Raw genomic sequence first — 12,288 nt, forward strand, 5'->3', positions numbered from 1 at the left:
CAGAGATATTGTAGCAATAAAAGCACTGTCGTGTCAAGCAGGTAATGTTTAACCTTCTCTACTAGACAAAAGCCTTTCAACACCCCATATATATAAATCACTCCTAAAATTTCTCAGGCAGTTTAAACAGGATCAGCACAGAAGTTGAATACGCTGGTATTGCAGAAAGAAAAGTATCTCATCTTAGGCATCTCCAAGAAACAAAGTTTTCCTTTTAAAAACACCTTGAGAAAATCAGTGCTGTAGTCATCTCATTTAATTTGGTAAAACTGATAAAAATGTTGAAAAAAAAAATCTCACTGACTACTGCAATCGACAAACTTTGCAGCACAACAATGTAACTCAGAATGCCATGATAATCTCCTGATCTTACCAAAGCCTGTGACTTCAAAAGACGCTTTCTGAAGAGGTTCTGGATTAACACCACTAACTCAGTCACAGCAGATATTCACTGAAAAAATCACTTAGCACCAAGAGAGTGGGGAGAAAACAATAAGTTTCTGCATGTCCTACAAGATGGTTTGGATGAAGAGCACAAGCAAGGACAGGTAGCCTGGGAAGAATACAGAGAAACTGTCCAAGCAGACAGGGAAGTGAAAGCTCTGTAGAAATAAATCTGGCCAGGAATGTGGAAGGCAATGTGAAATGCTTATCAGTAAGTGATGCAAGATCAGCAAGTGTGATGAAAGGAAGAGCAGGGAGAACGTGAGCCCTCTTCAGAAGGGAGATCTGACTAGTCAGGACATGGAGAAGACTGAGCTATTCAGCAAATTTTTTTGCCTTAGTTTTCACCAGCAAATGCTCTAGCCACACTGCAGTAAGCTAAAGCAGGGACTGGGAAAAAATGAAGAGCTATCCGCTGTAGAAGATCAGGTTTGAGACTGCCTAAGGAATTGGAAGATGCACAAATCCATGGAATCTGATGAGATGCGTTCAAGCATCCCAAGGGTACTGCAGAGGTCTTTGCCTGTGCTATTACCTCAAAGAGTGACAAAATTTTAATACATAAAGTTAACAAGGTAATATTGCTGCTTGGAAGCAGTGCTTCTAATAATAGGAAAGTCAGAGAGTTTCAACTAGATAACTTTCCACAATAATCTATTCTGCTATACCAGCACATCTCAGGCTCAAAGGTGCTTATCAATCTTTCATTTGTCTTGGAGGTATGCAGCCTCCTCTTTACTGACTGTCTCTTGAACATAACCTTTGCCACTCCATTAGCTTGCATGTTTAAAACTAATTTTCATGTGCAGACGTCTTGAGAATAATCTCTGGAATATCTACAAGTCTACACAACAAATACAGCCAAGTACATCCAATTGGGTAATTCTTTTTGAAGAGTTCTCTGCAATCCATAAAAAATGTCTTAATTATTTTCTAGAAGATGTCGCCAACTGCCTTTTTTTTTTTCTTTTTAATTGAAATAATAATAAAAAAAAAATCGGAAATTATTGAAATTACCAAATCTTTGAAGGATACCACAAGCACAAACACATGGAGGAAGTGGAAGAGGAAAATTACTGAGATGAAATTTGGTAAATGTTTAACCACATAACAACAGCCACTAACAGCTGATATATCAGAAATTGATACAAGTAGATAATACAAACTGATAGCTGATAATACATTCTTTTCTCATTTAATATTTCACCAAGACATATAACTGAGTAGACCAGTTCTTTGGAAACTTGGAAAAACAGATGGCTATGATGAAAATCAACATGCAAATTGTAGGTTTTAGTGAAGGAATATCACCTTGGGCTAAAGAAGTTAACAGACAAAGAGAGACCAGCAGACAAGAATGCCTGTGAATATGCTGCTCATATACTTATCTTATTATACCACGTAAAGGTCAAAGACTGCAGGAAGAAAACCTCATTAGAAAGAAAGCACAAAGCAACTGATTTCTCCTTGAGCTTAATAATCTGGGGGAACAGTGATATCTATGTCTGTAGATCTGTGTCCTGGCTCAGGACAAGTAGGTGGTGAATTGCTTAATCTAGCTTACAAGGCTGCATTTGCAGAGCCTATGTTTCCTGTTATGGCTTAGTACAATATTCAGACAGGCTTTGCCTGTTAAGATATTAAGATACCTTTCAAAATGAGTGCCAGGATCTGTGGGAGGAATAATATGGGTATGAAGGCAGATGTCAACATATTTATTAATTCAACCATTGTATAGAGTTTCATCTAATCTAAAAGGGTTTTGGTCTTTACCTACTTCATGTATTCATAAAATTAAGATATCATTTTTTCACTGCTTTCAACAGTGTGTGTAAAGGCCCAGAAATTTTGAACAATCAATGCTGCCATACTCCCAAAAGTTCACATGCAGTTGAAATTAATATACATGTCTTTGTCTGAAAATATTTCTTTCAACTTATAGGTAACATTTTATTAAACCAAAATGACTAGCTGTACTCTGAGATTATTTGATATAAACAGCATACCTCTACAAATAAGTTTTTGTTAATTAACTGCAGCTGCAGATGTAGATAGTTTAAACTTTTCCTTTCACTGAGTACTACTCTGCCTGTTTAAAAAGATACAGATGGATGTATTTAAATGCAACTAGATGCTAGGAAGAACATTCTCTATATCATTCATTACACTGGCTCTCTAAAAAGCTTGAAATGATCTTTTTACATTACACAAGACTGTTTTTCTTACCCTTTTCAGTGTTTAATGAGTAAGAAACTATCAAATCCTGAGTTCAATCATGTTACTGAAGTTTAGTGGGGCTCTATCCTTTCTACCATTCGAAGTTTCCCACAATGAAGTGCAGCAAACTGAGCAACTCCAAGTCAAAAATTCAATCTGACTCCAACTCCTGAGCAGACAACAATCTCACAATTCAACTAAGAGTAAGCTTCATGCCCCCCTATCTACATATTGTCTCCCCCAAATAAAGCCACAACAGTGCATTAACATTTTGCCACACTGAGACATACATAAATAGAGGACGTGGAATTGTTTGCTACAAAACATAAAATAAAATAAAATAAAATAAAATAAAATAAAATAAAATAAAATAAAATAAAATAAAATAAAATAAATCTGCATGCTGGTTCTGAATAACTTTTTCATATGTTTGCTCCTCATATTCAATTAATCCAATGCAAGAAAAAACAAAAAAAAGAAAAAAAAAAAGGAATACAAAGAAGCCAAAAAGAAAAAAGTTCCACCACGTAGCATGCAGTTTTAAAGACCTCTTGTTTTATATAAGCAGTGATGAATGCATAGCAGCAGGACATTATCACAATCATTAGATTGGTTTGGTACTAGTATGGTTGGTATTTGCTTAAATGCAGCTGATCATCAGCTTGTGTTTTTTAAATATGTACACCCTCCAGCTTAACAGCCCATTAAAAAAAATCAAATATTAAACAGTCTAATCAAATTATGCATGCATAATTACTTCTAAAATCCACTGCTTATATGTTGTTACATAACTAATTATAGTATACTTATGGTTTACAGTCAGTCACGAGCACTACTGAAGAAGTCTATAGGATTAACTTTGAAAGCATTTACCTGTGTGTAAGCCTTCGGTGACTAATGCAAACAGCAGTTTGTTGATCCTGTGCAACGCAGACCTTATGACGACTACATTTCATCTTTGAACACGGGTCTTTAGCCGGATCTAAAGCTAAAAACAATTTTAGAAAATTGTTAACGATTATCTAGAAACAGGCACTTACATAAAAAAAAAAAGGAACACACCACACACAAAACCCACCGAGTATGGGGGGAGGGTCGGCCTGTTGTTTTTACAGCATAAAATGCAGGATATTCAATAATAAGGTAAAAGCCCTAACTTTTCAAAGGAAACACTTCTGAACTGGATTCTGCTGCCTACAGTTCTCCATTTCAGTGGTGTCACTTCTGAACAGAAGCAGGTTTGCAATTTTTAAAGCTCTGAATTTGTAACGTATCTGAAAACACTACAAACCAATATGCCAAAAAGCAACTAAAAAAAATTAATCAGGCAAATAGCATTTATCAGGAGATCAGAGCATCCGTTCGTTCAGATGTTGGCTGCCACGTCTCCCACATATGAAGTCTTTGTAAAAGCTGCACATCAGAATGGTAGGAAAAAAGTGTACCTCTCAATCCTTTGTATGCCATTGCAACTGTGAAATGAGTTATCATGTGCTAAGCAACATCACACACTTGCACTAATCATCCTCAGTAGATCCTGATGGTTTATCAATTGCCACACACATGCACACACATTATTTTCAATGAGCTGACAGTAATTCTCATACAGCAGTCATACTGCTTACAAAATTTGCAACGTTTCCATTGTGCAGATGGGGAATGGGCAATGAGCCCAAAGCCACACTGGGCATCAGAAAAAACAGCATTAGAAGGCTAGTTCCCTCTTCCCATTTGTCCCATTCTATAATGATTTCTTCCTTTTTGATGTTCAGTGTGTTTGATGAAACTAATCTCAAAATGATATTAGTACACATTGTTTCAGACAGAGAACAATCACACCAGGAGGGGTGCGAGATCTTATCCATTTTTCTTGGCCTCCAACCTGTTGTTCCCAGTAATAATCCTGGTTTCTTAAACTAGTACCTTTCAAACTAGTAATAAAAGGATAAATATCACTGCCAGCATATGATAATTTCATTGGCTGTTATTAAATTGTGTGAGAGGACATGAGCATCCTAGAAATCCAGGCAACAAAAGCAAAAATCATCAGGAAAAGTGATTATCAACTACTGTAACATTTGCAACCTATTCCAGATAATTCAGAAAACCAGATTCAAATCCAGATAGTTCGTGCATTGATCCTAATTTCATCTTTTAAGTTTCAAGTAAAGAGCTGTAAATCAGGACAGTGGAACCTTAAAACCTAATCTGTATCAAGTAAGTAGCACGCAAACTAGAATGTTGTATCTGAATTCTATTTTGTGCTTGCAGAACACGATTTTATTACGATCTTGTAAAAGATTGCTAACTATCAGAGCAAATCTGATAAACTCATTCTGTGGGCAAATTTGGGTCTTTACATGTGCATAGGCTTGGGCATCTTTGCATTTAATTCTTCTTCCTGATGGCTAGCAATGATAAAGGAACCTCAATTTTTTGTTGTCCTCCTCTAGGCATACACATCCAACAATAGCTCACTGTCTGTAATTAGAATTTCACTGAAAAATAAAAACGTAGGTTTCCAATATGCTTTCACACCAGTGACAGCTGCAGGGAAAGGGCTATTTTTTTGTTGGTAAATCAACCAATGTGGTTAATATATGTAGGAAATAGAAATACATTACAGCTATTTTTTTTGAAAGCACTTCCATTACAAGAAGTTGTCTAGATTGTCTAGTAACATGGAAACACAATCTACATATATTCTGCATCTGTAAAATGTAAATTATTTCAAATTAAAGTTGTTCACCTTCAGGTCTTTTCAAACAAGTGTCTTCTTATCATCTATGGAAATACATATGTACACATACGAATATCAGATTATATCAGACATATAATCGGAGAATAAATTAATACTTTATTTTAAAGAATACATAATTGAAATGTTTAAATCTTTTTTCCTCAACTATTTTTCTCCTTTTGTATACATCATTCCATTCTGAACAGAATTATATTTCTACATACATAGATTGCCCAGAAATTAATGCTGCTAAAAGTAATGTTTGGTCTCTGTAAACTTTCAGCAAGTGTCGATGAATGTCAACATGTTCCTTTTTTTCCCATGTGGAGGAATTTAATGACACAGCTTTGCTTCATACACGCTTCCACATCAAACATCATTTTGTCAGACCGCCCCTGTGCTGCCAATCCATCTCACAGCTACAAAATGAACAGAACACTGGTGGGGAGGTTCAGCCTTTGCTGCCATAACACCGACATCCAGCTCCGGTGTCGTGGGCCAACATAAAATCACAGGCATTGCTTTCAGCCCTCATATTGTTCTGATGTTTCTTCATGACTTTTTACCTTTGGAACTCCATCATATACCTCAAGTAGATGCAAAAATAAAACAGTGCAAGTCTTTCCCTCCCTCTCTCCCTCCTCTCTCCATCCCCATTCCAGCCTGAAGCTCTTCATGCTCTGGAAGAACTAGACTCTCCTTACACCACAGAGACATATCCGACTGACTCCTGTTTCCAGGGAAAGTATTATTGATACAGTGTAAGTCTATAACTCAGACAAGCTAATTCAGGAAAGATACAGAATCGAGTCTAATTCTTCACTGTGTCTTCTGGTAAACACTGATCAAAAACGCCTGCATTACTCCCATTCTGAGCACGCAGTCTTTCATTGGCAACAAATCACACTGCTATCATTTTCTGCTAAAACAGACACTTACAAAGCAGTACTATGTTCATACTGGAAACCGGCCCACAAGAAATCATTTATCAGTGCCTATAATGGATCAGCTGACTTCCGAGGAAGTCAGATTCAACCAACTTCTAAAGACACAGGTCTGAGCATTGTTAACTTGATAATACCCAACCCTATTTAGCTCATAATATACAGAAAAAAAAAGTGCTTGCTATGTGTTATTCAGGCCAGGCTGATGGGGCTGTGAGCAACCTGGTCCCTGCCTATAGCAGGAGGGTTGGAATTAGATGATCTTAAAGGGCCCTTCCAACACAAACCATTCTATGATGTTATACACATATTTGACATGTGTTTCCCTGAAGTAACACTAAACGTAGTCCTGCTTAAATTTCAGTAAGTAGAAAAATTGATATCAGAGTTACAAAAAGAATTATTAAGTAAAAAAAAAATAATTTGTACCATCTAATCTTTCTCTAAGAACTTGCTTTATTAATTAAAAATAATCTGCACATTTGGAATGGAATTAGGCTCGCTTGGTGACTTTTTACAGATGGGTATGGATTTGTTATCCTCACATCCTGAGGAAGCAATTAATACTCATAAAAATTGATTCAATTATTACTAATGGATCTATTTATTTATCATTCAGATTTGGAACAGCAATGCAGGAAAGCTTCTCATAATCTCTTCTTTAAGTCAATTTACAGCTAGCACTGCCAGAAACTGACATTAGCCAGATCATTTTTATTGGGAATACAAAAGAAATCAAGTGAAAGCAAGACAACACAGTAATCCTCTTGACAGAAGCTCTGTGGTAGAAATCACAGTAAAGGATCAGTATTTTGCAATCAGACAGATGGAGCTTTCCATTCCCAGCAAAAACAAATAGGGAAGAAAGGTTAAAGGGCAGAGTTGTCACATTTGAATTCTATTTTTCCCCTCTAAAGTTCAAGATTCATTTCTGATGTGTAGAAAAAAAACCTGCTAAAAATCTGTCATGTAGCCTTTATTGAAACAGCTGTAAGAATTCAGACTCCATTCAATCATAGAATGGTTTGGATTGGAAGGGACCTTTAAGGTCATCTAGTTCTAACTCCCCTGCTATAGGCAGGGACACCTGAAATTGGGAACTGTTCATCAGACTAAAATGATGGCTCATATAAAGGAACAGTATCTTTTTAAGAGAATGTTATGAATTTAAAAAAAAAAAAACAGAGGACTGAGAAACTGTTAAAAATATTTTGTGCTCATCTATTATTAAGACAAAAGTAGCCATGTGATATAATTTGAGAGTATGACAATTTGTCTTGAAAGTTATGGATGTATATTTCTAGTTTTAAAACATCAGTAACTTTGCTACATGTGCCGATGTTTCAGTTTTTATAGCAAATATAACAAAAGTTAGATCAACATAATTGTTGTCACAGTATTCAACTAATGGGTCTCCATTAGAATCCCTTATGATTTCCCAGGGCTCGCAAATGAGCTAAATCAAACAATTTTATTGAACATGACTCTAAATGGTTTCAATTCACTGTACAGAAATGTATTCACAAATTACACAGATGTGCGTGCATGTATTTGCATATCTTTGGTTACCCAAATTGCTACAAAACTAGGCAGATGAAATAGCTAAAAGGTAAAGACAACTAAGAATGCATGGCTGAAATTGCTTCAAAATCTCTTTCTTCTGTACTATTGTATAAACAATACTTCTGCTGTAAACAGATAACCAATATAAAGTAATACGATAAAAGCAAAAAATGTTTCAGTGAAATGGTCTGTAAGAAATGTTATGGTTGTTACAAACAAACAATCTTCAGGGTGTTCATCCTCCATGGAAATGTCATTTCAAGTTTCCTCTGTTACATGAAAATTCTCCACTGTTCCCACCAAATGCTCCTATTGAGCAAAGGAAAACATCCTCTGCACTTAAAAATATATATAAATATACCAGTGTCTTTGAGTATGCAACTTTGCTCAATAACCACACCCTCTAAGCTACTTATATCTGCAATCTAAAAATGAAATGTACTACAGTATGCTGTATTTTTATCTGATGTAAGGGTAGATAGAATATGAAGAAAATATGGTTTATTTATTTTGATAAAACATACATAAAGCTACTAAAAATATTCAACTTCAAATAGTCCAAAGAACACTAATCATACTAACTGCTTGTTTCTAAAATAACTGTAAGGACAAAATGCACCTTTTAGCAGCAACTCAATGTGATTAATAAAACACTCCGATTTTTTTCAAAGATACCTGTTCCATATCATTTTCTGAACCAGTGTTACATTTTTATACTCATGCAAATACTTACATAAATATGAGATACGGAATTGAAATATTTACTTAAATACATCCACATCCATATGTATATAATCAAGAGTTCAGTGGGAACAAGTTCTCTTTGGATAAGTGTCAAATAATGCTTTAAGGAAAGGTATTGGTGGATTGAAATACAGCTAATAATATTCCTCCCATCTTTTATGGTAGCTTAGACTTTGCAGCAACACAAATTGAATACCACTGCACATTTTCAGAGCAAGAGGCCCTGGAATGCTTGGATACTTCCAATAATCACTTATTAATATCCATAAAATTACACAGATCTGTCTACTTGAACAATTCTGACATCTTAAATTAGATTAACATGAGAATGCCTTTCAATTTATACCAAACTATAAAGGAATGTGTCCCAACACTGTTAAGGCAGCCATTTCATTATGATATGCAGGACTGTATTGATTCCTTTAACTACATCCTTTCCAACATCATAACATACCAACACCAAAATCTGGGCTCAGATTAAGGATGTGTTTTGCAAAAAACTGTGGAGACATTATCCGTACACCAGAAGTCTAGGAGAATATTAGAAAAGCTTAGGATGGCTTTTCCAAATGTGATGCCTCCTATGTTATCGTGTTGGTGCACGACACCAGAGGCAGATGATGATGTTATGGCAGTAGAGGCTGAACCTTCCCACCAACATTCCATCCCATTTTGTTGCAGCAGGGCAGTCTGACAGAGGCACTACTTTCAGAGCACCTATGAGTGTATGTATTGAAAGTACTATTTCCTAAAAAAATATACTGCTAGCAAATTAATGAATGTTGGCTGAATATCATCTGCAAAGGGTCCCAGTATACTGTTGCTTTGGATAAGAACACAGAACACAGTAAGTGATTAATGTGAAGATGTTTGTATGATAAGTGGTGACACTGACAAGGAAGCACATGAGTACCAAGAACTGAAAAGCCTGAAAGGGTGGGGTTGAGAGATAACAGATCAAATGTCTTTTAAAAATAACAGGTAATAATTTGGAAACACAGATACAAAGCTGAACATTCCACCACTGCCCCTATTACATCTGGGCAGCAGGGGTTTATGTAGTTTGAAAGTATTCATACTTCTTCATGACTACATTTTTCAATTACTAAATTTGACTTGGAATTTCATTGTGTAAAACTGCTAAACTTCGGGCAGAAAAAAGAAATAAATCTGCAGAAGCACCAGTAGTTCCTACAGTCTTTTTTTCCCCATAGAAAATAGAAAGCAGAGCTGGAGTTCAGAGCTTCAATTTCAAGATCTGCTTATTCAATGCTTTCACAGACTAGCTTCTGAAAAGCCAGATACTGACACAATACAATGAAAGGAAGCAAAAGCCAACAGAGAAGATTAGGAAACTATTTCTAACCTTAGAGAACCTGTCTGCCCATAACATGTTGACACACTGCCTGTATCATCTATCTCTATCATTATTATTTCAAACTGCGATGCAGCAGACTTGTGAAATTGTTACTCCTCCTGTTTCAACGTGGTTTTTTATTGCAATTCTAGCCTCTTACTGTAAGTTCACATTTGAAAAAAAAATGTTATTGCATTCAGGAGCCTCATGCTTTCCCTTGGGAGAATACTTTTCTCATGGAATACTCTCACTTGATGGAGAGTAGCAGAAAGTTGCCGGAACAGAACCATGGGGAAGCCCTTGTGAAGATTCTGCACCATAAACTGCAGGGCTTGCAGCCTGCCCCAGCAGAGCACGCTACTCCGCAGCCAGGCACTCATGATGTCCCATTCAAAAGATGGAAAAATCCCAAGTCTACATGCATGGTTCTTGAGGTGAAAAACAGAATTCATAGTTAGATCTTATTTGACTTTAAACTTTGTCAACTTTAAACTTTAGACAAGTGGAGTCTTGTTTACGGCACAGCCTTGGAATAATATTTAGGAAGAAGAGAGGGTTGGTAGACTACAAAAACTTCTCATTATGACAGTCTCCCTATCTCATGACACAAGTCAAAGAAAAGGAATGTGCTGAGAATCACTGTTGTATTTCTTCTATTGGCAAACACAGGGAATCCTAAGAGACATGATCTTTAGCCATAAACATTACATTCACTTCTAAGCCACTGACTCATAAGGTTCCCTCACTTACACAGTACGAATGGCTCTTCCCACAAAACACCACACATCATTTTTCTCATCTACAGAGAGAGAGCTTCAGATGTATAAACACATATATAGTAACTGTTTATTTTGTTTTCTGTGTTTTGTTGTGTTTCCAAAAATCGCTTCCAAAAGTACAGGGAAGCCAGTTCTGACAACATGCAGAACAAGATATTGACTGGGAAACCTTCTTCTATCTTTCAGTACTATTCCCAGTTCTACTCAAGGGCATGATGCCATTTAATCACTCTCACAACCAACAACCAACCACCACCACCACACAAGCCACTAAGAATATCTGTGTGACAATCAGAGTAAAGGAAACTGCAAGAAACTGCAGATCTTTTAACATATAGCTCACTTCAGTATAATTGCTAAATTCAGGCTAAGTGTTTCCTGCTGAGGTTAATTCACTGACAAAGACTGTAGAACTATTATATTATTAAAACTGAAAAGGTCTGCGCTGGCAGGTAAAAATACCTGAAAATCTTTTTGCAAAAGGTTGAAAAATTAAGACAAAACTGCTAATAGATCAGAATTTTGGCATACCTATTATTATTATAAACAGCGCCCAGCTAGCACTGCTTGTTATTCAGTTGTAAATCAGGCAGTAAAACGTGGATAAAAGAATAAATCAGCAGTCCCATTTTGCTCTTCAATGTTAATTTTCAGTTAACAAGTCCATGAAAATAGAAGTCTGAAACCTGTAGGCATGCTTTTGAAATATTCACTACCCAATATACAATGCGTTTTGCTAACAAAGTATAGAAAATAACCTTAACATGTTTTCTTAGCTGGCCTGTTGCTAAATTCAGGCAAATATTCTAAAAGCCTTAGCACCAGGATTCCCAAAGAACTCAGAGTAACATAACAAGCCTGAGCATGTAGAAGCTTCAATCTTCAATATCTTCAACAAAACCAACAGCTAGTTGGAAAAAAAAAAATAATAGTAGGTATGTGATAACTAAATAAATCACTAGCAAAATTTACAGCGCATTCTGCTCAGTGTCTTCTGATCAATGGCACTGCTGCCATTAAATCATTAATCAAAGTATTATTTATTACTGTTCTTACACAAAAAGCAAATCCACACCTCCCTGTCAAAAGCCAAAGAAGAAGAAAAAAACCCAAACGTACTTTCTAGTGAAGTGAAAAGCCTGCTTCTGAGACGAATGTCCTTCGATGAAAGAAAGTCATTGATCAAGAGAAAGCACATCTTTCTTTGAGGAGGAGGAGGACCAAAATCAAGAACTTTCCTAATGTATTAGCATACAATGAAGAGAGAACAGTAGTTTGTGAAATCAGCGCTGTCAGTCTGCCATAGATCTGAACTAACATGTACAAATTTCCACCAATCCAGACAAAAATGACCGTAATTCACAGAGCAGTGATAAATAACACAAACCCATCCTCCCTTCCTCTCTTACCTCTCCCGCACAGGCTGGTAAAACAAGCCTGCTGTATTCAAATGGTAAACCTGAATTAAAGTGACAAATTCGAAGTGATAAACCTGGTAGA

General features: G+C 36.2%; 1 protein-coding gene across 3 annotated transcripts in view; it reads right to left on the reverse strand.

The window, feature by feature from the left end:
• Positions 1-12,288, reverse strand: part of SPOCK3 (SPARC (osteonectin), cwcv and kazal like domains proteoglycan 3) — a 153,133-nt gene that overhangs the window by 83,195 nt on the left and 57,650 nt on the right. For 2 of the 3 annotated variants that reach the window (XM_031613840.2, XM_090138489.1), the window contains one exon: positions 3,535-3,649. The exons of the other annotated variant lie outside the window; for it this stretch is intronic. In XM_031613840.2, the coding sequence (XP_031469700.1) occupies positions 3,535-3,649 (115 nt within the window). The remainder of the gene's footprint in view (positions 1-3,534; positions 3,650-12,288) is intronic. 3 annotated transcript variants of the gene reach the window in all.

This window comes from Phasianus colchicus, chromosome 4, assembly GCF_987193195.1.
Source record: "Phasianus colchicus chromosome 4, bPhaCol1.hap1.1, whole genome shotgun sequence".
NCBI classification, from domain to species: Eukaryota; Metazoa; Chordata; class Aves; order Galliformes; family Phasianidae; genus Phasianus; species Phasianus colchicus.